This window comes from Topomyia yanbarensis, chromosome 2 (assembly GCF_030247195.1).
Source record: "Topomyia yanbarensis strain Yona2022 chromosome 2, ASM3024719v1, whole genome shotgun sequence".
Classification (NCBI taxonomy): Eukaryota; Metazoa; Arthropoda; class Insecta; order Diptera; family Culicidae; genus Topomyia; species Topomyia yanbarensis.
In genome coordinates, this window is record NC_080671.1 from 271,291,666 (window position 1) to 271,317,522 (window position 25,857).

At 40.5% G+C, this 25,857-nt stretch overlaps 1 protein-coding gene across 8 annotated transcripts in view; it reads left to right on the plus strand.

Annotated features, from left to right (window-relative positions):
* LOC131678513 (innexin shaking-B) overlaps positions 1–25,857 on the plus strand; it is a 1,756,176-nt gene that overhangs the window by 1,299,423 nt on the left and 430,896 nt on the right. The window contains exon 10 of one of the 8 annotated variants that reach the window (XM_058958723.1): positions 12,192–14,522. The exons of the other annotated variants lie outside the window; for them this stretch is intronic. Within the exon in view, the coding sequence (XP_058814706.1) occupies positions 12,192–12,237 (46 nt within the window). The 3' untranslated portion in view covers positions 12,238–14,522. Of the gene's footprint in view, positions 1–12,191; positions 14,523–25,857 lie in introns of those variants that run through there. 8 annotated transcript variants of the gene reach the window in all.

A 25,857-nucleotide genomic window follows, 5' to 3' on the forward strand; every position in this document is an offset into this window, starting at 1 on the left:
TTCAATTGTTGTTCCGATGTACCACGATGAGTTTCGCGAAGGCTCCAATGGGTATGACCACTGGACTGCTGATGGTTACCTTCCGAAGAGCTCCGAAGGGTCTCAACCCCCCGGACTAGATTCCAACGTTTCCTCCACGTTGAAATCATCAACAAGCTGACTTGCTGATCCGATGGTGGTATGGGGATGCATTTCGTGTATACTGGACCTCAATCCAGCTCCATTGTTCTCCAAGCGCAATGGACTGTAGTGGCTCTGTTAGCCATACCGGTTCGACGCCGAACCTGGTTGAACTGTGTTTAATCCAACCCGACGAAATGCATCCGAAGTGGGCGAGGACGAATACCACCAACGTATGGTACTGCAACATTGCAGCTAACTGTAGACTGTCATAGTGGTTCATCCTTGAACCCCCCTGCGAGTTTGGTACTCGGTAGGTAGGTAGAGAAATATTGACATCAAACACGATGAACAAACCATGGGAATCGAAGAGGAAAATATAAGTGGGTAGCATCTACAGCGCCCAGCATAGCTGAACACATACTGTAATTTTACCTGGACGAAACAGGCGTTGCACGACCTCTTCACGACATCTGACGGAGCTGGTAGACTATATATGGGTTGATAACACAATGCATTTCCCTAGCTGAACAATAAAGCTGATAATTTCCTCTTCCTTCACGAAGCAATTGGCTGTTCCACCAGTGCAGGGCTCAGTGGATTGCAGAAAAACTGCGATTTCACCAAATGTTGGAAGGATTGCTCCGAACGTATGTCATATGTTGGGGTGGCAACACCGATGTAAGTTGGTTTCTGCGGGTACGGTCCGAAGCTACAGTTCACTCCGGTTCAGTTTGTCGGTGCATCACAAAGATTGTGACGAAGAGGTTTTTATATTACTCCTGCACTGTTTCTATTGATAGTTTGCTTCTGCAATTGCTATTTCACTTGAAAACGGTCAACCCCGATGATTATGATGACTGAGCAGTAGCACAAAATAATATGTTGGCAGGTTATGCAACCCCGGCTGCCAATTTATTCCGTAGTTCACAGAGAACCAGACAATTTTTTGCGGTACTTTTTACTGTTGTTTAAGGCAAACTTTCATTCCGATTGCATGTACATTTCCGAATATCAGTCACTAACGATAGATTGTCACGTCCCGGGAAACGATTAAACTGGCACAAGCAAACCATTTGTCGAATTTAACTCGCGACAATTGCATTCACTTAAACTCAATATTTGTGTTACAGCAAGTCATCCAAAAAATTGACGTTAATTTCGCCGGACAATCAAGACTTTGAAAGGTGGGCGTGTTTTCAACGTTATTTTTTGCATCACATTTTCAGAGACCTTTTCATGGTTTGACTATCAAGACTGTAAGAGAATGTTTCACAGGCATGTTGTTTGCAAACAAAATGGCGATGTCGCCATCACAATTCCATCTGAGCACGATTTATACACTTTACTAGGCATTATTTTTCGACATTCACGGTAGGGTTTTAACTTTCAAATGCGCAGTTTTTATTAACAGTTTTCGTTTTGACAACTGATTTCGCCGAAACCTTGACGGTAGTGTATTGGTGCCGAAATGCACACAAGGAAACATCACATTCACTAGTGACGCGCATCGTCACAACTATGGCTTCTTTTCGCCAGTCGAATTATAATTTCACTGAACCGTATTTCGTATTATACCGCGAAACATCCGACACCTATTGAGATCCGGCTCGAAGGACCAAAAATGTTTACGCACATTCAAGCGTCTGTGGAGGTGTCGGATCTGTCTTTGTAGGGAAACTGTTCGGTAACGGCGGAGAAAAACTCGCGGGTACGATTTTAACTATAACGGTTTATTGGACGGCCTAAACGATAACTGGCGGACTGGCGAACACATTATAATACGAATTAATAATTGACGACTAACATGTATCACGAACTAACTTAAACGTACAATATATTAACGTTAAAAACGTATGATGAACAAACAGTATTGGCTAACTAACGATAAAGTGTAAATGTAAGAACGTGCCTGAACTGCTGTGAGCTAGGCTTTTATAGTCCCGCTGTACCCTTTGATGACTGTAGATTAGTTCAACCGGAAACCCTTTTCTGACCGGAAACACATACTGACGACGATATATGACTGACAGAACGGCAAAATATCCTCACTACCACTACGCTGAATCAATCTGATCTAAAGGGCATGCCTAAGGCACTTATGTTGCGGGTACAGTGAAACCCTATTACTGTGTTGATAAGAAATTGGACATAGGCGCAAACACATTTCATTCATTTCATTCATTTCATTCATTTCATTCATTTCATTCATTTCATTCATTTCATTCATTTCATTCATTTCATTCATTTCATTCATTTCATTCATTTCATTCATTTCATTCATTTCATTCATTTCATTCATTTCCATCATTTCATTCATTTCCATCATTTCATTCATTTCCATCATTTCATTCATTTCATTCATTTCATTCATTGCATTCATTGCATTCATTTCATTCATTTCATTCATTTCATTCATTTCATTCATTTCATTCATTTCATTCATTTCATTCATTTCATTCATTTCATTCATTTCATTCATTTCATTCATTTCATTCATTTCATTCATTTCATTCATTTCATTCATTTCATTCATTTCATTCATTTCATTCATTTCATTCATTTCATTCATTTCATTCATTTCATTCATTTCATTCATTTCATTCATTTCATTCATTTCATTCATTTCATTCATTTCATTCATTTCATTCATTTCATTCATTTCATTCATTTCATTCATTTCATTCATTTCATTCATTTCATTCATTTCATTCATTTCATTCATTTCATTCATTTCATTCATTTCATTCATTTCATTCATTTCATTCATTTCATTCATTTCATTCATTTCATTCATTTCATTCATTTCATTCATGTCGTTTATTTCATTCATTTCGTTTATTTCATTCATTTCGTTTATTTCATTCATTTCGTTCATTTCATTCATTTCGTTCATTTCATTCATTTCATTCATTTCATTCATTTCATTCATTTCATTCATTTCATTCATTTCATTCATTTCATTCATTTCATTCATTTCATTCATTTCATTCAGTTCATTCAGTTCATTCAGTTCATTCAGTTCATTCAGTTCATTCAGTTCATTCAGTTCATTCAGTTCATTCAGTTCATTCAGTTCATTCAGTTCATTCAGTTCATTCAGTTCATTCAGTTCATTCAGTTCATTCAGTTCATTCAGTTCATTCAGTTCATTCAGTTCATTCAGTTCATTCAGTTCATTCAGTTCATTCAGTTCATTCAGTTCATTCAGTTCATTCAGTTCATTCAGTTCATTCAGTTCATTCAGTTCATTCAGTTCATTCAGTTCATTCAGTTCATTCAGTTCATTCAGTTCATTCAGTTCATTCAGTTCATTCAGTTCATTCAGTTCATTCAGTTCATTCAGTTCATTCAGTTCATTCAGTTCATTCAGTTCATTCAGTTCATTCAGTTCATTCAGTTCATTCAGTTCATTCAGTTCATTCAGTTCATTCAGTTCATTCAGTTCATTCAGTTCATTCAGTTCATTCAGTTCATTCAGTTCATTCAGTTCATTCAGTTCATTCAGTTCATTCAGTTCATTCAGTTCATTCAGTTCATTCAGTTCATTCAGTTCATTCAGTTCATTCAGTTCATTCAGTTCATTCAGTTCATTCAGTTCATTCAGTTCATTCAGTTCATTCAGTTCATTCAGTTCATTCAGTTCATTCAGTTCATTCAGTTCATTCAGTTCATTCAGTTCATTCAGTTCATTCAGTTCATTCAGTTCATTCAGTTCATTCAGTTCATTCAGTTCATTCAGTTCATTCAGTTCATTCAGTTCATTCAGTTCATTCAGTTCATTCAGTTCATTCAGTTCATTCAGTTCATTCAGTTCATTCAGTTCATTCAGTTCATTCAGTTCATTCAGTTCATTCAGTTCATTCAGTTCATTCAGTTCATTCAGTTCATTCAGTTCATTCAGTTCATTCAGTTCATTCAGTTCATTCAGTTCATTCAGTTCATTCAGTTCATTCAGTTCATTCAGTTCATTCAGTTCATTCAGTTCATTCAGTTCATTCAGTTCATTCAGTTCATTCAGTTCATTCAGTTCATTCAGTTCATTCAGTTCATTCAGTTCATTCAGTTCATTCAGTTCATTCAGTTCATTCAGTTCATTCAGTTCATTTAGTTCATTCAGTTCATTCAGTTCATTCAGTTCATTCAGTTCATTCAGTTCATTCAGTTCATTCAGTTCATTCAGTTCATTCAGTTCATTCAGTTCATTCAGTTCATTCAGTTCATTCAGTTCATTCAGTTCATTCAGTTCATTCAGTTCATTCAGTTCATTCAGTTCATTCAGTTCATTCAGTTCATTCAGTTCATTCAGTTCATTCAGTTCATTCAGTTCATTCAGTTCATTCAGTTCATTCAGTTCATTCAGTTCATTCAGTTCATTCAGTTCATTCAGTTCATTCAGTTCATTCAGTTCATTCAGTTCATTCAGTTCATTCAGTTCATTCAGTTCATTCAGTTCATTCAGTTCATTCAGTTCATTCAGTTCATTCAGTTCATTCAGTTCATTCAGTTCATTCAGTTCATTCAGTTCATTCAGTTCATTCAGTTCATTCAGTTCATTCAGTTCATTCAGTTCATTCAGTTCATTCAGTTCATTCAGTTCATTCAGTTCATTCAGTTCATTCAGTTCATTCAGTTCATTCAGTTCATTCAGTTCATTCAGTTCATTCAGTTCATTCAGTTCATTCAGTTCATTCAGTTCATTCAGTTCATTCAGTTCATTCAGTTCATTCAGTTCATTCAGTTCATTCAGTTCATTCAGTTCATTCAGTTCATTCAGTTCATTCAGTTCATTCAGTTCATTCAGTTCATTCAGTTCATTCAGTTCATTCAGTTCATTCAGTTCATTCAGTTCATTCAGTTCATTCAGTTCATTCAGTTCATTCAGTTCATTCAGTTCATTCAGTTCATTCAGTTCATTCAGTTCATTCAGTTCATTCAGTTCATTCAGTTCATTCAGTTCATTCAGTTCATTCAGTTCATTCAGTTCATTCAGTTCATTCAGTTCATTCAGTTCATTCAGTTCATTCAGTTCATTCAGTTCATTCAGTTCATTCAGTTCATTCAGTTCATTCAGTTCATTCAGTTCATTCAGTTCATTCAGTTCATTCAGTTCATTCAGTTCATTCAGTTCATTCAGTTCATTCAGTTCATTCAGTTCATTCAGTTCATTCAGTTCATTCAGTTCATTCAGTTCATTCAGTTCATTCAGTTCATTCAGTTCATTCAGTTCATTCAGTTCATTCAGTTCATTCAGTTCATTCAGTTCATTCAGTTCATTCAGTTCATTCAGTTCATTCAGTTCATTCAGTTCATTCAGTTCATTCAGTTCATTCAGTTCATTCAGTTCATTCAGTTCATTCAGTTCATTCAGTTCATTCAGTTCATTCAGTTCATTCAGTTCATTCAGTTCATTCAGTTCATTCAGTTCATTCAGTTCATTCAGTTCATTCAGTTCATTCAGTTCATTCAGTTCATTCAGTTCATTCAGTTCATTCAGTTCATTCAGTTCATTCAGTTCATTCAGTTCATTCAGTTCATTCAGTTCATTCAGTTCATTCAGTTCATTCAGTTCATTCAGTTCATTCAGTTCATTCAGTTCATTCAGTTCATTCAGTTCATTCAGTTCATTCAGTTCATTCAGTTCATTCAGTTCATTCAGTTCATTCAGTTCATTCAGTTCATTCAGTTCATTCAGTTCATTCAGTTCATTCAGTTCATTCAGTTCATTCAGTTCATTCAGTTCATTCAGTTCATTCAGTTCATTCAGTTCATTCAGTTCATTCAGTTCATTCAGTTCATTCAGTTCATTCAGTTCATTCAGTTCATTCAGTTCATTCAGTTCATTCAGTTCATTCAGTTCATTCAGTTCATTCAGTTCATTCAGTTCATTCAGTTCATTCAGTTCATTTATTTCATTCATTTAATTCATTTCATTCATTTCATTCATTTTATTCATTTCATTCGTTTCAATCATTTCATTCATTTCAATCATTTCATTCATTTCATTCATTCCATTCATTCCATTCATTCCATTCATTTGATTCATTTGATTCATTCAATTCATTTGAATCATTTGATTAATTTAATGGCTCCTGGTATCGCGAAAAAACTTATTGTTTCACGAAATGGACATCGGTGCCGAGAGAAATTCCGCCACATTCTGTAGTCCTTGTCTGACGGCGAACATGGACTGGAGAATGTGCGAGAAATATCCCCATTGCGACCACCAGGCGATTCGATGTCGCATCGGCCAATGGAAACCTGCTGCAGCACGCAGAAGGACGACTGGCAAGTGGAATACGAAAGTCTTCAACAAAAATCCTTTTCTTGAGTCACTTCGGCAAACAGCGGAATCAAGTACGTTTATGCAGCTGATCTAACAAAGAAGGATTGTGGCGGCTTGTGACGTTACAATGCCACGAAAACTGGAACCATGCAGCAGACGGCGTGCAGCTTACTGTTTAAATGAGTAGCTCAGCACGCTACACTCTGCTTTTCTTAGAGCCATAAGGTGGGCTCAGATAGCACGATCGCTAGCGAATGACGGATCTCAATAGTAGCATGTCTGTAATAACCTACGTACTTGGAACTATTGAGATCCAGAGCTACAGGTCCAAAGCCCTGGTAAAGGACGATGGTTGTGATGATATGGGCCGCGGTCATTACGTAGAGCAAAATAGGTCATAACCCCAAGTCCAAGGCGTGAAGCGACCCGTGCCGAGGGATGAGTGATCGAGGAGGTGAAAAAGATGCTCGATCGTTAACGGAGCCTGTGGGGTACCTGGGCAACCCCCACAGTAAGCGTCCCTTACCACGTTACTGCGGAGCTCTTGCGTGGCGTATCTTTCTTTCTCGCGCGACTCGTGGGGTCAATGAGCGACGTGAAAAACAACAAAAACCAAAAAAAAACGGAGGTGCCGAACCCCTTTGCTAGAGGTGGTTTGGCGAGGTCTCCTCCCAGTGGAGAGAGTAGTGGAGCGACATGTGCTGCATCCGACAGCACCAGTGACCCCCCAGCAGTGGTAGAAAATAGCCCTACCAATGCGCTGGACGGGCCACTAACCGCGATGCGTAAAGTGGTGGAGCAGCTCGATGCAATAATCGAGTTCACTAACGCGAAGTAAAATATCAGCAATGAGCTGAAACAGAGCCTGCTGGTGCTCCGGAAGGTTGTTCGTGTCGCAAGACAGGAACAGCAAGCTTACGCCAAGAGGGTGGAATGTCGGGAGAAGTCCGGCAGAGGAACCCAGACAGTGGCCTCCAAGATGGAGGGAAGAGAGAAGGCCGACATAGATACCCAGACAGGGGCCTTTCCCTTCCCCTTCTATGGAGCGCCCGAAGCGGCGGCCGAGTTCCCCTCGAAGGGCAAGGGCAAGCGCAAGACGTTGTCGAACGCGAAGCGCTCTAGGAAGTCACCAGGCGAGGGTGCAAAAACCAACACCACACGGCGTGTAACCGTCACGGCCAAAAGCCGTTTGGTCGAGGTAAACCGGGGCGAGAATGACCCCACCGGGCAGAGAGAAGGTACCAGCAACTCGGTGCAACTGGGGCAGGGGGGCGTAAACCGCTGGACACCAAGAAGAAGCCGATACCGACACCGGATGCACCGCGGCCCGCGAAGAAGGCAAAGGACAGAGGTTGTGGTTAAAAACCGACAAGGACAAATACGCCGACGTCCTAAAGTCGATGAGGGCGGCCGAAAGCCTCTCGGCCCTCGGGCAAGACGTGCGTGCGTGAGACGCACCAATACAGGAGAAATGCTTTTGGTGCTGAAGCGAGGCGCACAATCCAGTGCTGTCTACAAGGCCTTGGCCCAAGAGGTCCTGAGTGAAGGCGCCCAGATCACGTCGTTAGGGGCGGAACCGACTCTCCAGTGTAAGCATCTTGATGAGTTCACGACCGCAGACGATTTCGTCGCAGCCGTCAAGTAGCAATGTGACGTAACAATCGAGCGGGCCTCTGTGCGCTTGAGAGGGGGACCCTCCGGCACTCAAGTAGCCTATCTCAGGCTACTGAGGGCAGATGCCAAAAAGGTTACTGTGAAAGGTAAACTGAAGATCGGCTGGTCAGTATGCCCAATTAGCATACCCCAGCCGCCCTCAGTGGATAGGTGCTATCGGTGCCTTGAGTCCGGCCATAAATCTTACGAATGTAAGGGCACAGACAGGAGCAAACTATGTCGTCGCTGCGGCGAGGAGGGGCATAAGGAGCGGTGCTGCACTAAGGCGCAAAAATGCCTTATCTGCACCGCTAAGAAGCAAGCCCGTAATCATGCTATGGGCGAGTCCCTTCGTTGAGGCAAATAAGAAGAAGCCGTGATCGTCACACGGCTAAAACTTAACCATTGTGCAGCAGCCCAACAGCTGCTGTGGCAGTCGGTCTCGGAGTCGAGGACAGATGCCGCCCTCTTATCAGACCCGTACCGCATCCCTGCCGGCAACGGCAATTGGGTGTCGGACGGGTCTGGAATGGTGGCAATCTGTACAACGGGACGGTTCCCGGTTCAAGAGGTAATACACCCCTCCGCCGAGGGTGTGGCGATTGCCAAGATCAATGGTGTGTTCTATTGCAGCTGCTACGCCCCACCAAGGTGGCCAATAGAACAGTTTAACCAGATGATCAACAGGCTCTCATCAGACCTAGTGGGCCGGAAACCGGTAGTTATAGCGGGAGACTTTAACGCTTGGGCAGTAGAGTGGGGCAGCCGCTGTACAAATAGCAGGGGCCAAGCCCTAATGAAGGCGCTTGCGAAACTCGTTACTGTGCTAGCTAACAATGGCACCGCTAGCACATTCCGTAGAAACGGTGTGGTGGCATGGATTGACGTAACATTTGCCAGCCCGAGTGTGGTTCCAGGCATAGAATGGAGGGTAGACGAAGGCTACACCCATAGCGATCATTTAGCAATCCGCTTTAGGATCAGCTATGGTGTGCAGCATCCGAGGGCGAGAGATCCCTGTCAGTTACGCGGGTGGAACTCCAATCACTTCGACAGCGAAGCTTTCGCCGCGGCCCTGGGACTGGAGGCCAACACCGACAGCCTAAGCGGGGATGCTCTGGTAGCCGTTCTATCACGAGCGTGCGACGCCACTATGCAGAGAAAAACCCTGCCAAGAAACCGCAGATGCCCGGTATACTGTGTAAACCGTCAGGTAACAATTGAGCACTGGGTGGAAATATACCCTTTCCTGCGTACTATCTCCGTAGAGTGCATTGTTTACGAAAAATTATGCTCACCGCTGTTGTAAATTTTTGTTCATTTTCTAGTTTATGAACGGTTTTGTTTGTGCAGATAGGTGTAGTAATTTTTGTTGAACATTTGTATATAAGAAACATAGGGTTTAGGAAGGTCTCCGCTCTCCTCTCGCTGTAAAAGTGATTGCTAACTATGCTGTACCATGGAAATGACAGCTATGCGGCGGTGTGTTTTTGGTGGTTGTTTGGTGGAGTGAAAAAGGCGGCCATCGAGATGAGGAGAAAGTGACGGACCACAGCCAGGAACAGACGTCCCAAATTTGTTCTTTTTCCGGGACAGTTTCCCGCCACCGTTATAAAGTTCAGTGCGCGCGTGTGTGGTCCGGACATTCGGAAAAAGTCTGGTGTCGGGTCGTCGATTTGGGAAGCTAATCGTTAAGGAGCCACTCGCTTCCCCGGCTAACCATAAAGGACCCAGAAGACGCCTTTCCGCTCTCGCTGTGAAGGATCAGCCGAACGAGCCTAGCTCTCCTTCACAGCTAAACGTCAAGGAGAGCGAAGCAGGGTGGCCAAAGGTGCTCTATGGGAAGTACACTGCGGTGACTTCTGGGATCTCTCGCGGGGAGCGAGTAGATCCGGCGATAATTCGCCATCGTCGCTAGGGAGGTTCCAACAAAGGAGCTAAGCTCACCTCCCTAGCTAAAAGACAAGGACCGCTGCCGGAGCAGCCAACGAAGATACGACCGAAGGAGAACGCGGCCGTTGTTGACCCGGCCGGTCGGAAGAAGCCACCCGCCTTTCCGCCCGCAGCAGTGAATCACCAGCAGCCGTAGTGAAGTGGAGGGAGAGTGGATACAGCAAATAAAAGTTGGTAAATTTAGTTTATTTGTTTACTTTTTGTTGTGAAACGAAAATCCGAAATTCTGTAGAAGCACCTAGGCCGCCCTGAAAAGAAGGGTATGCCGGGCAAACCAGAACCCGAGTAGTGGACAAACCCCTACTTACATTTGGCGCACAGCGCAAAACACACTGAAAAAAATATTTCCCTATTTTGGAAAATATTTTTTTCTTCCGGAGTGTGGGGTGCTTCTACTAAATAGAGGATTTTCGTAGAACAGTGGTGAGGTTTCTTCCGCAATATTGTTCCGCGGTCGCAATATTTATTTTTTTTTACATTTTTGGTATTGTTTTTCTTTGATTTTTGCATTTTCCTTTTTTGTCCGAATTTGTGGATTGCGTTGTTTGTGTTTGGTCTGCCGGACGAGTAGTTTGAAGGTTGTTGTCATTTATTCGGTTGCGGTGGCCAATCGCCTTGAATTCTCAATCCGGTTTGAGACATTTTTGGAGCAGCTTGATTTCCTGAAATTTTAAGGGAATCGTTAGTGGGCGAAAAATCAGAAATTTTACCGTACCAGTACACGGTGTTCCTAAAACCGTTATTAACTAAAAAAACGCTTTTAATCCACCTAACAGTGTGATGAGACATTTCTTATAACTCTTATCACTCTCTTCGGATATTGTATCGTTTGAGAACATTTAGATCTTGATGCTTCGCGATGTTTTTGATAACACATACTACATGGGATAGTGGCAGGACTCAGAGAATCGCTCAAATCAGCATAGGACAACATCAGTGCTAGAAATCTCAAACCAAATCAATGGGAAAGCGAAAAATGGCCCATAAAATAGACATACCAACGAATTATTGTTAATGCTCTGTTAATAAAATATCTAAATTGTGGTGGGAAAACTGAATTTTCCTAAAGGGGTTATATATTGTACTGAGCCAAAAAATTCGAATTTTTTTTTTTTGAATCGATTTGAAGTTTATTCTTTACTCAAATTTCCAACGCGACTGAGAACTAAGAAATCAACGCTTTTACTTGAAAACTACTAGCAGTGACACCATTCAAAGAAAATCAACAGTGAATATTTCCAGTGTTTTATATTCTAGATTGCATGATTCAGGGATCGAAACCCAAAACTTCATAAAGTATTTGAAATTATTAAATTAAAATTTGTTTTTGCTATTGAAATTCACAAAATTATAGTATCGCCCCTTTGGCGATTGTTTACATTTTCGGTCCCACCTATCAGCATTGAAGTATCGCCCTTACGTTTTTTACAATAACTACAGTTTTACACCACCGATTTCGTCCGGGTTTTTTCAATAGCGACCATTGTTACTCTTTACAGCTGGTATCAGCTTGATAATCCTAAAAAATACGAAAAAACAGTTTCGCCTCTAAACTGCTAGCAAAAAAGTATCGCCCTGATTGTTTGCATGGAGCGTGGAGGGCGAAACTTTAAATAAACAAACAAAAATACAGTTTCGCCCGTTGTATTTTTTGCTGTAGTTTAAGAAAGCAAAATCGTAGAATCCAAATTTTTAGGTTAATTTATTGCGTTTCAAAGCCCTCATACGCATGTATGAAAAAAAACCTTATGTTTATATTTGTAAGTATCGCCCTTTTCACAAAAAAGCGTTGAAATGGAATCGCAGATCCTGATATCACGCTATCTCTGAAGTGCATGCGTGCATAGTTCCACATTTTACTTCGACTTCGACTTTTTCTAAAGGTGACTTCCCAGTATCCTTGATTTGAATTATTATCGCTAATCCTAATGCCAAAGAACAAATAAAAACCTCTCGAAAACGAACCATTTGGGAAAATCATCATCATTACTGGAATTTTCATTTTCACGAAACTTTTCGATAACCTTCCGTCACTTGCGTTAATGCACTGGGTGCACAGTGCTCTGAAAATCTAGCGAAATCGTCTTAGGGCACCTGCGGGTCTAATTCAGAGCTATATGCGCGGCGAGTTAAATCTGTAAAGAATACTAAAAATTAATTTCTCTTCCATCATTTTCAGTTCAGCAATTCGAGAGATCGTGCTCATCGCAAGCCATGAAAAATAGACTACGTTGTGAAGCGATGGTCACCATTTATTAAAAAATCACGGTTAAATAAAAAATTAAACTATTAAAAAAATTCTAATAGTTTTTAATTTTCACAAACTTATTAGGAAAAATTGTTTAATAAGCTTACGTGATATTGTGTAGGAAAAAAGCTGAAAGTTTCAGAATTTTCTCCATCTGCAACATATAAACCCTTAAATATACCAATTAATTGGTATACGAACTGGAATAAGTTCGCCAAATTTTGGAAGAAGTCTATAAAATAACCCCTTGAAAGCTACCTAAAAATTGTTGTAGTTCGATGCAATAAAAAAATCCCCAAAAATGAAATGTACCTATTAATGTGAAATAATACATACAATAAAGAATAATACATACAATAAAGACCCATTTTTATCTATCTCATGGTGTATTTTAGGCTGACAAAATGGGGACATTGACTAAATCGGGCAATTTTTTTTCTTTATAATAAACTGAAGCTGTTAAAATATTCTTCCCGTCCCTTGATGTAGTCTGATAACTATTTCTGATTATGATGAACTTTTTATTTTTACATATTTCCATCTTCATGATAAGGAAAACATGCGCAAGAAAGGATTTACTCCAATTCAGTCTTGTTCGTCTGCTAGAGCCCATCAAACATATGTTCATATTTGGCTGATAAAATCGGGGTTTCAATGTATTATAATAGATATTCAGCATTCGAAGAAGTTTCTTGTGAACGAGTGTAGAACGACTATGTTTCTACTTGCTTGCCAGAAATTCGGTTTGGTGAAAATCGATCATACTGTCCAAACGGCATAATTCCGAAACCGTAATTTTTGAAGTTTTAAAATTATGCAGAATTAATTTTTCAGAAAATATTAACAGAGTTCGTGTTGTCTTTAGCGAATTTGTTGAGACTTTATTATAATTATGAATATTAACCTGAGAAAATTCACCATAAATACTTCTTGGACGATATACCGTCAAAATTATTTTATCAAATGATGCGCTGTTTAACGTTTGTAAAACTCATTGAAGATACTAAACCCCCGAAATTGGCGGTTTCACAATGATGCTATCTTAACCTTAAATTACTGTTTTTAAACATTTGACCTATACATATAATTGGTCATACAACAAAAATCAAATGCTCATCAAAATCGATCAGAACCTGCTAGAATCGAATGGAAATTGTCATTTTTCATAAATTTCTCTCTACATTCGGAAAGTGTTATCCTCGCTATTAATCATATTACGTTTTCGTCTCAACTCGACGCATTCCAAAAAAAACCTGTTTTAGGTGGGTGCAATTGTGCTTTTCTCATTTGTCCAGACTACGATTCCATGGCTGGTTATGTTCAATACAATGGTGGAAATGAATATTACATGTTCAGTACGATTTGCACATATATACAACGGATCGACAGCCACGATCTTGAGATACTATGTGATACTGAAACATCGCTTGAAACCAGCGGCGGATCATGGAGAAAGATCCGGAAGGTCCAGGCCCTGCCGAACATTTTCAACTTGTTAAGAAATTTTAAACTAGTTTTAATTTTAAAGTAGCAACCCTTCACTGCATACTCTCTCCGGGCCGGTATGATTGACGATTTTTAGAGTGATTGCATAACCTTTCTATATTAGAAAGGCAAAAATGTACCAAAGTCCAAAAAAGTCAATTTTTGTCAAACATCTCAATGTTTCATGCATTTTAAAGTCATTTGGCATCAAAAATACATATTTGATTTTGAAATTTTTCATTTCATTTGTGCAAATCGATCCATTAACAAAGGTTACATTTTTTTCCACATATACACAAACACACACATACATACACACAGACATTTTCCGATCTCGACGAACTCAGTCGATTGGCATATGACACTCGGCCCTCCGGGTCGGGATTAGATTGACGAATTTTAGAGTGAATGAGAAAAGCAAAAACATTTTTAGCAAATGTTGAAAGTTATGCATTTTTTGGTGAGCAGTTCTATGTTTCATAGACATTAAATCAATTTGAACTTCGCTTCCTATTAACTAAAGACCCTTATTACAGTACATTTCTACAAAAACGAGCTCAATTTGAAAATAAATCTGAGGATTATGATTGATTACAGAACTCTGGAATTTTCTATTGGAATGTTTCCAGGCAAAAATTTGATATTGATGCAATTAGACAACTGTGAAATCAAGACCAATAGATCACTTACATATTAGGACCCCATTCCGACAATTTATCAAAAGTCCTCATGATGTTTACAACAACAGGTTATCAATGTACGGATCAAATAATTGTTATTGTAATATTGAATTAAATCAGTCTGCATCAATAAATTTTCAACTTCAATCCAATATTTTTTTGGGTCTGGTGGGGGGGGGGGGGGTGGTTGCATGGTGTTAAACTCCAAACCTTCTCTTGGCTACGCCGTTGCTTGGAGTTATTTATTTCGCTTTTCATTTTCCGATATGTTTCAGATCGATCCGATGGTTATAAGTTAGAAAAAATGCAGTCAGAAGGTTCGCAAAAAATAAACATTTTTGTACTGATAAGTTATCAAGCTTCTTCCAGACAACTTGGAAGTATTCGGTGATTATTTCTAGCGGTTGTAGATAGAAAAATGAAATACAAAATTCGATTTATCGAAATGATGTTTGGCTTATTTCAATGGATTATTACTATATTGAACAATAAATAGGCGACAAAGAGTAATCCACAAACAACAAGCCATAACTTTTAAAGTATTCAAAATAGATATTTAAAGTCTTCAGTAAAGTTATTCGCAAAAGTAAGAGCTACAAATTTGCTGAAGGCATCATTTCGATATAATCACTTCCATGAAAATTTGTGAAAATATCTCACTCATAGGGAGATTAATCAGCAAAAGCACAACACCAAAAGAAAGGTCATATTGCCTCCATTAAATTCTCCGAAGATACTATTGACCTAAAATAAGCTGTTTTAACGTTAATAATAGATTACATGTTTTTGGTCATATTTCTGGCAATGGGAAATGATAAAAATCTTTCGTCCGCATTTAATGTTAAATATCTCTTTTGATAATAGTCCGATTTCAACAATCTGTAGCTTGTTCGAAAGATATTCATTAAAGCTGTCTCAAAACATATAAATTGTTAATCTATATTGTCAATTTCGGCAGATAATTCAAAAAAACTGCAAAAAACGCCATTTTTATGCATTCAAACATTCATATCTTGGAAACTAAACATCAGAATCAAAAACAAATTAATAGCGTTCATACTGTTTTTTAGTTCTTTCATTTAAAATTGGTTTGGATAAGATCGGTTCAGCCATTGCTGAGAAACACGAATGAGAATTTGTCCGTTACATACACACACACACAGACACACACACAGACATTGTCCCAAATCGTCGAGCTGAGTCGATTGGTATATAAGACTCGGCCCTCCGGGCCTCGGAAAAAATCTTGAAAGTTTGAGCGAATTCTATACATTTCTTTTATAAGAAATGTGAAAATGACCATAAATTTGGCTTACGGCATTCGAAAGATACAGTATCCAAGCATATTCTCAGTGAATTTCAAAATGATCCATCGAGGGATTCGAGATATATGGCGATTTGAAGTTTTATGATACGTTTCAAAAGGCTACCAGCAAACACCCACGGGTTTGGTCCAATCTCTATAAACAAAAAAATATTTGTCTACTTATTTAGTACATGGAATTCGAATGATATAGTAATCAAGTATATCCCTTGCAAGCTTGAAAATATTTCATTGACGGAATCGAAAGTTATAACGGTTTGGATGTGGTATGCGGTCATAGATGGGTTTTCTACCAGACTTCAAGCGTGAATCCATGTTTGTCCATTGACTATTTAGTTGAGACCAATTATATTGTCTATTTATTTATGTAGACAACTCTATTTTATATTCTTCTTGATGAAAATTAACGATGAAACGTCTACCTTTTCAATAATGAAAAAATAATTAGAATCATTCCAACTTTCATCTATTTTTTTTTAAATTACATATTATATTTAACGTTTGGTAGACAACCCTATTTTCATATTTTTTCAGTGCACCATATTAATAACACCATTTGTACATTATATTTATGTAATAAAATGGTAAGGGTTGCCTTTAAAAATCGCGACACGTATTAACGATCTAAATAGTCAATGGACAAACATGGATTCACGCTTGAAGTCTGGTAGAAAACCCATCTATGACCGCATACCACATCCAAACTGTTATAACTTTCGATTCCGTCAATGAAATATTTCCAAACTTGCAGGGGATATACTTGATTACTATAGCTTTTGAATGCCATGCACTAAATAAGTAGACAAATATTTTTTGGTCATAGAGATTGGACCAAACCCGTGGGTGTTTGCTGGTAGCCTTATGAAACGTATCATAAAACTTCAAATCGCCATATCTCTCGAATCCCTCGATGGATCATTTTGAACTTCACTGAGAAGATGCTTGGATACTGTATCTGTCGAATGCCGTATGCCAAATTTATGGTCATTTTTTTAGTTAATAACGGTTTTAGGAACACCGTGAGTACTTTTATGCTTTGTGTCTTGGTGATTTCTTCCAATATAGCGCAAGTTATGATGGCGTTGGAGAAATTCAACCAAGCGTGTGTGTTCATGCGCGTCGATCATTTACATTTCGATGAGCTGAATTTTTAGTTGCTATCTCGAAGTATTTTTATCTCTCCTGATTCGGATCTTTCGGGTGCCCAGCAGCAGCGGCGTCTTCGGGGAATTTTGTCGCATGAGCGGTGTTCTCGGAGGGAATTAGTTCGTAATTTCCGGGGTGATGTGGGTAAAGAAAAGGAGATCTGCCTTGGTAAATTACTAACAATCAAGGAAGATCTCCAGTACCGGTGCCCAAACAAGGAGATTTACCGAACACGGTTGCTTCATTTGGGGTCTAGGCTCCAAGTTATCCGAAATTATGCGGCAGGGGAGGTCAACCAGGAAATTTCGGGGTTGCTGGAGGAAGTTCTAGCAGTTTATGCCAGTCATTTTAATGACAAACAAGCAGCACTTCCTCCAGATAACCAAGAAGGGGAGGATGGAGAAATTTTGGGAGATTGGCTGAGTACAGACGTACCTGCAATTCCACAGGGATCCAATCCTTCCGATAACGAAGGATCTCTTTCCAAACAGCTCGTAGGAGACGACCTGTTGCGTGTCTTGTGCGAGATGAGGGACGAGATTCGACAATTGCGATAGCAATCCGACGATAATAAAGCCGTAGCGTCTCAGGGGTCTGATGCTTTTTCAAAAGCTACCGAAACGCTAATGGGTGGGATTGCTTCACTGACAACAATTTCGTCAGTTTTAAGAAAGTCGGTTCAAGAAGTTGTCTCACTTCGTGAATCCGTTAGTGAACTTCGGGCACTAGTACATCAGAAGGAAAGTGCTCCCGAGATGGATCTGCAGACCGATCTGGAAGATTTGCGTTTGATGGACGCACCCGATTCATTTGATGAACCAGAGATTCCTCGCCCAACACTGGCGCCCAGTCCCGATCAATTTGTGTTGAAGCGAGGATTCTCGGGTCAACAAAATATGTGTCCATCACTTCCAATCGAGAAACCGAAACAGAATACCGGATTCACAGGTCCGTACCAAACTCAGAACCAGCATCACGTTCCTGAATGGACCGAACAGCGGACGGAACCATCCTATCCGAACTTTTCAATATCTACCAACGCGGGAAACGGATCGATGGCAGCCCCAAGGAATTACTCGCGAAACCCGCAACGCGTCGCTGATTGGAAAATTCGGAAGTATGCTGGAACTGACGAAGGAACGGGAATAAATGAATTCTTGGACACCGTAACGAGTTACGCTGCGTGTGGAACCATCTTGTTTGCGAGCTCATGGTAAATTTTGTTCATCCTGAACTACGCTCAAAATGAAGGCTTTCCAGCGCCGGCAGATGCGTAACGAATCTTTCCAGGAATACTTCCTGGAAATGGAAAAAATATTTCGTGCTATGACGGTTCCAATGGCACCGAGCGTAAAACTCGACATGCTCAAGCGGAACCTGAAAGCCGATTATAAACAAATGCTGATTCTCAGGCCAATGAACACGCTTTCAGAATTGATGAGTCTAGGTAAATCGATCGACGCCTCCAAGACGCCGATTTATCAGAAAGTTTTCGGTTCTTCTCGGGAAGTTGCTGCTTATTCTGACAATCCACCACAAAACAAACAAAAACAAAATAATCAAAACCAAAAGGGAGGTGGACAGAATAACGGCAACGCAAAATCCAAAACGTTTTGGAGCAAGAATGCCAAACCGGCAGGTCTTGATTCAAGCAAGCCTCCTGAAAACCAGAAAAAGAAACAGCAAGGGAATCAGGACGGAAAGAATCTCGAGGGAAACAATCAAAAACCAATCGAACCACCGCAGAAACCTATAATGTGTCTGGAGTATTTGGTGGAAAAGCATCGTCCTCCCGTGCTCGGCGTCTGCTACAATTGTGGAGACAAAGGACACGGATATGAGGAATGCCGGAAACCAAAACGGGTCTTCTGTATCGTGTGTGGGTTTAAAGGCTTTGATGTTTCTCGTTGCCCTTACTGCCTAAAAAACGGGATCAGAACCAACTGAAGTCACAGTTGGCAGTAAAGCAGCGCTCCAAACAACTAATAATTAATCCCCAGATTTACGACAGTTATCGACCGGCTCGTGATGAGGACTATGATAATTCGTTGTCTGTCGAAACCATCGTCCTTGACGACCCGTTCGATAACCGTCCATTTGCAATTGTCGCAGTGTACGGCAAATCTTTCAAAGCCTTGCTCGACAGTGGTAGTAATGCCACAATTATAACTAAAAAGCTATACCGAAAGTTTTCGAAAAGTCCCTTGAAAAGTTTGGAACGACCATTCGAACTACGTTCTGCGAACGGTCAATCCTTACCAATCATTGGACAAGCGTATCTCCCGTATACTTTTCGAAAATTGACAAAGGTCCTATGCACTCTTGTAGTAGAGCATCTGACCGTCAACTCCATTCTAGGTATGGACTTTTGGCGCGCCTTTGGGATTTCTCCTGAGATATAAAACTGTGCAGGTCAGGAATCGGAAGACGACGAAGAAGATGAAGTACCGCGGGAGTCAATACTCACTTCGGAACAGTTAGCGCGCGTAGAAGAAGTAAAGAAGTGTTTCCAGGCAGTAGAGTCCGGAAAGCTAAGCCCAACCTCATTCACAGAGCACAGGATTGTCATCAAAGATGAATTCCAAGGTGCGGCACCCATTTGCCGATATCCTTATCACATGAGCCCAAAGAAACTGTCAAAGGTCTGGGAAGAAGTTGACCGATGGCGGTCTATGGGAATTATCGAGGAGTCTGATTCGGATTGGTCGCTTAATATTGGGCGGCTTACCCAAGGCGAAGTACCTGTCTACTATAGACTTGAAGGAGGCTTTTCTCCAGGTACCCCTGGCCAAGGATAGTCGCAAATATACCGCTTTCAGTGTTCCCGGCAGGGGTATGTTCCAATTTACTCGTCTACCATTTGATCTCGTCAACAGCCCCGCTACTCTGGCGCGACTGATGGACCAGGTTCTAGGACGCGGTAAATGGGAACCTTACGTTTTCGTCTACCTAGATGACATCATTGTCGTAAGCGAAACGTTCGAGCATCACATACAGTTGCTCAAAGCAGTGGCCGATTGTCTAGCAAGAGCCAACCTAACCATCAATTTAGAAAAATCCCGTTTTGGAGTCCCCGAACTTAAGTTTCTTGGTTATTTGTTGAATCGGGACGGACTCAAGGTCAATCCTGACAAAATTCAACCGATTCTCGACTACGAGAGACCGGTTACCGTAACGAAACTACGTCGTTTCCTCGGTATGTGCGGTTATTACCGCCGCTTCATTGATCGGTTCAGTGAGGTCACTGCTCTCTTGACCGATCTGCTCAAAACGAAAACCAAGAGCTTAGTTTGGAACTCCAAGGCAGAACTCGCGTTCCTTAAAATTAAGGAACTTCTAGTCACTCCTCCAGTTTTAGTCCCACCAGACTTCTCCAAAGAGTTCATCCTTCAGACAGACGCTAGTGACGTAGCAGTCGCTGCTGTTCTGGTGCAGGAGTATCCCGAAGGTGAGAAAGTAGTTGCTTACTTTTCGCACAAACTGACCACTCCCCAAAGGAACTATCATGCCACTGAGAAGGAAGGTCTGGCGGTGATAATGGCGGTTGAACACTTTCGAGGTTACTTGGAAGGTTATCATTTTCGACTGGTCACTGATTCGTCAGCGATTACATGGATACTGAAGACTAAATGGAAAACCAGTTCACGTTTGAGTCGTTGGAGTTTAGAATTGCAACTCTACGACATGTCTATTGAGCACCGGAAAGGCAAGGACAATGTCGTTCCAGATGCGTTATCCCGAACCGTAGCAGCCGTTTCCGCTTTGTCCACCTCAGACTGGTACTGTTCCATGAAGTCCAAAGTTATCCAAAATCCTGACGACTATGCCGACTTCAAAGTAGAAAATGATCAACTTTTCAAGTATGTAAACTCGAAAGTTGTTCCGTGCGACTCGCGGTTCAGTTGGAAACTCGTCCCAGCACCCGAGTTCCGTCAAGATTTGATCCAACGTACCCACGAAAATTTGCTTCACGTGGGATACGATAAAACGATCCACGAAGTGCAGTTGCTATATTACTGGCCTCGTATGGGATCGGAAGTACGAAAGTTTATTCGAGAATGTGGGACGTGCAAGGAAATCAAAGCTCCTTTCGTCCCAGTCCAGCCCGAAATGGGTCAGTCGTGTGCGACTAATGCACCATGGCGAATGGTTTCTGTGGACTATATTGGCCCTCTTCCAAAAAGCAAACGTGGCTATCAACACTTATTTGTCGTCCTCGACGTCTTCAGCAAGTACGTCATGTTAACCCCCGTTCGCAAAATCACTAGTACATCACTCTGTACGATACTACGCGAACAGTGGTTCAATCACCATGGTAGCCCGGAAATTCTGCTAAACGACAATGCCTCCACTAGGGCATTGCAAAAAAAAATTTTTTTTGAATTCTCAAAGGCCCCCCCTCTCATGTTGTCACAAATGTCAAAGTAAGCTCAGATGCCAAATTTCACATCATTTGGACAATTTTAGACCCCCGCCCACCTCGCTTGAAATTTTTTGAAATTGGTTCCATGAAAAAATATGGAGGAAAAATACATTAAATGCAATAACTTTTGAAGTATCAATCAGAAAATTAAAATTTATACCTCTTTTGGAAGGAAATAATCTTAGTATTTGAATGGAGATATATTTGTTTCTAGAAAAATACGGGAAAGTGGGGTACTGAGTCATTTTGGCTCCAAAATCCCCTATTTTTAATGATTTTTCTGCTCCGTGATGCAAATCATACATATTTTGTAGTTTTTCTAATGTGAAAAAATCTCAGAAATCGAACGGAACCCTTTTGACCTTAGTACGAATACGAGAAGTTGGGGTTATAGGGCTTTTTGTCAGTCATATTAAATTTTATCATTTTCTCATGCATATATCTCTATTATTCTTCAATCAATTTTCATAAAATGTATCTTATTGAACGTGTAAAATTCTGAGGAATAAAACAAAAATAAAAACGTTAAAGGTAAAATTCTGAAACATCAAACTTTTTGATATTTACTCTACAAATCTCATTTTTTTCATTATTTGTCCTAATACCTCAACTTCCCCTATTTTTCCAGGAGTGAAACTTTTCTCATGTGATCCCTAAGAATATTTTACACTAAAAGTAGTAAATTAAATAAGAATTTTGTTGTTAAATGGAGTCAATATGTGCGATTTTATGATAAAAATGTGAAATCGACACTATATGTCAGATAATTTGATGTTCCTGAATTTTACCGGTAACGAAAAAATAACGGTAACGGTATTTTTGTTATAATCCTAAGGATTTTCCACGTTCAACAAGGTATAGCTTATGAAAATTGAGTGAAGAATAATAGAGATATATTCACGAGAAAATGATGAAGTTTAATATGAATGACAAAAGGCCATTTAACCCCAACTTCTCGTATTTGGACTAAGGTCAAAAGGGTTCCGTTCGATTTCTGAGATTTTTTCACATTAAAAAAACTACTAAATATGTATGATTTGCATCACGGAGCAGAAAAATCATTAAAAATAGGGGTTTTTGGGGCCAAAATGACCCAGTACCCCACTTTTCCGTATTTTTCTAGAAACAAATATATCTCCATTCAAATACTAAGATTATTTCCTTCCAAAAGAGGTATAAATTTTAATTTTCTGATTGCTACTTCAAAAGTTATTGCATTTAATGTATTTTTCCTCCATATTTTCCCATAGTACCATCTTCAAAAAATTTCAAGCGAGGTGGGCGGGGGTCTAAAATTGTCCAAATGATGTGAAATTTGGCATCTGAGCTTACTTTGACATTTGTGACAATATGAGAGGGGGACCTTCGAGAATTCAAAAAAAATTTTTTTTTGCAATGCCCTAGCCTCCACTTTCACCTCGAAGGAGTTCAGTCAATTCATAAAAGAAACCAACGTCAAACATTGGCTGAACTCCCGCTATCATTCGCAGGCTAACCCAGTGGAGCGAACAAATCGGTCGATAAACACCGCAATCCGGGCATATGCTCGAACCGAGCAGCGCAACTGGGATGTCCACATTACCGATGTGGAACGCATCCTAAATACTACCGTTCATTCCTCCACTGGGTTTAGTCCTCATTTCATTATACACGGGTGTGAAATGGCATCTGCCGATGACTTCAGCAGGATTTCCGGTGAGGGTGTCCTAGAAACAAGACACGAACAGTTAGACAAAATCCGGGAGATTGCGGTCAAAAATTTAGCAAAGACAAGCGAGGGTATTCGACATCAATACAACTTGCGACACCGCAAGTAACCTTTTCACAACGGACAAATGGTATACCGTCGAAACATGAAGTTGTCGAATGCACTCGAGTCTTACAATGCCAAACTTGGACCACAATACTTACCGGCAAAAATTATCACTAAAAAGGGTGTATCCTCCTACGAGCTGGAGGATTTATCAGGTAAAAATCTTGGAGTTTGGCCAGCAAATCTCCTCAAACCAGCATAAAAAAATCTTTTCCGTGCCGTCTGTGGACTGACGGTATGCTTTTACGTGGATTACTCACCTGGGAGTTTTCCAAAAGCTGCCGTCAGTTCCCGACGGCAACACCACGGACTTTGGGCCGAATAAAACCAAAATAAGTTTCTCCGTCTTCTCTACTTTATTCTAGAAGACCGAAACTGCCGCAGGAAAGGGTTTTGAAACACACTTTCCATACCTTTTTCGGCGCGCCGCTCTCGCAGCGGCGTTATCAAATTATCTCACTTAATGTATGGTCGGGGACCCGTTATGGCCACGGAAGGTTAGATTTAATAACACTTTCTGCTGTGTTCGGCAAGCAAAAACATAAAATTCTTTTGCGCCCCACTCGCGCAGTGAGGTAACCAAATATTTACACGAAATATATGCTCCGGTACCGGTGACGACTACGGTAGGGTGCAGTTTACTAAAAAAACACAAATCCTATACCGTGCCGTTCTCTCGGGCACCGGACGCATCTAAATACACTTTCTGCCGTGTTCGGCAACATGAAATTTTTTTTCCAAAATCCCTCTTCGTGGGAAACACTCGCACCTACGGGTGCACTAAATCATATTATTTTCCCTTGTTTGGGACACAAAAAAAGCTATTCACTTATCCCTTCTTCTCTAGGGACACAAATAAATACACGCGTCTAATTCCCGACCGCAATAAATGCCGAAGACTCGCGGAAACGGTATAAAATCGCGAATAAAAACAGTGCGAACGCCGATTTCGCGAACTGTTTTGTTTTTATTTATATTTTGATGATGATTCATTCATCCATTCAGATGGATGATACCATCATCAATTTTGACAGTTTCCCCGATGTTCGCATCAATGCTCTGCATCATGCAGGTGTAGCCCGATTTGGATCAGAGTGGTGTGAGTGGAAGAGCGAATGGGGTAAAACGATACCGTGTCTTCTATTTCGGGTCGATAGATATAATTTTATTTCGCATAATTTTGGGTTTGTGGTTAAACCTGGGATGGTTCGTTTGATTCAAGCGGGAATAATTTTGATATTTTTAAATTATGCGAAAGACATTCTTTGGTCCCTCTCAAACGTTTCTTTTGCCATGTACGAAGCGTTTTGAGGCGAAAAGGGACGAATATACAAACTTTTGTCCGGAATGTCTGTGAGTGGGAGAAACGATGACGTGTTAAGCGGTATGGTATGTGTGAATGTATGAGTGCAGAATCGTATTGAAGGAATGTGTGAATGATCAGATAAAATTGTTTTGGGGTCAATTCGAAGTGCTTATCGGAATGTGAATGATCGAGTAGGCCACTGATTGAGGATGAATGAATGAGATAATTGTATGAATGTATTTGGATTGAATCCCCAACACAAGTGTGTAGTACTGGTATCGTAAAGACACGTAAGACATTGCTGGACAGTCGATGAAAAGAACAATATAATGCCGACAACCGTTCCCCTGCAAGTTGCAACATTGAAAATTGTCAATGCCACTTGCAGAATTTTTAGAATATCGAGTTGTTACCGATTTTGTTTTCGGATTGGATTTAGGGTTCAACCCATAACCGAATAATGACAATGGCTGACAACCTCTCGCTTCGCGTATGCTGTCAGACCTAACACAGACAAACAGTTCACCGGTTAGGATATCCGGTCGATTAGTTTTTGAGATAAAAATTTATAAATTGCGGAAGAAATGATTAGGTGTAGTTAGTTTTTCTTTGTTTATTTATTTATTTATTCATTTCGTTCATTATTATTGTATCGGTGTTAGGTGTTAGGTAAGAAAAAAATTGTTACCAATTTTTTTCCACCCGTTGTGGGCGAGATTGTAACCCGTCAGGGTAACAATTGAGCACTGGGTGGAAATATACCCTTTCGTGCGTACTTCGTAGAGCGTATTGTTTACGAAAAATTATGCTCACCGCTGTTTTGTACCGTTCACACTAAAGTTGTAAATTTTTGTTCATTTTCTCGTTTGTGAACGGTTTTGTTTGTGCAGATAGGTGTAGTAATTTTTGTTGAACATTTGTATATAAGAAACATAGGGTTTAGGTAGGTCTCCGCTCTCCTCTCGCTGTAAAAGTGATTGCTAACTATGCTGTACCATGGAAATGACAGCTATGCGGCGGTGTGTTTTTGGTGGTTGTTTGGTGGAGTGAAAAAGGCGGCCATCGAGATGAGGAGAAAGTGACGGACCACAGCCAGGAACAGACGTCCCAAATTTGTTCTTTTTCCGGGACAGTTTCCCGCCACCGTTATAAAGTTCAGTGCGCGCGTGTGACGAGAAGTGAAATCCGTCAGTGTGTCGGTGTGTGGTCCGGGCATTCGGAAAAAGTCTGGTGTCGGGTCGCCGATTTGGGAAGCTAATCGTTAAGGAGCCACTCGCTTCCCCGGCTAACCATAAAGGACCCAGAAGACGCCTTTCCGCTCTCGCTGTGAAGGATCAGCCGAACGAGCCTAGCTCTCCTTCACAGCTAAACGTCAAGGAGAGCGAAGCAGGGTGGCCAAAGGTGCTCCCTGGGAAGTACA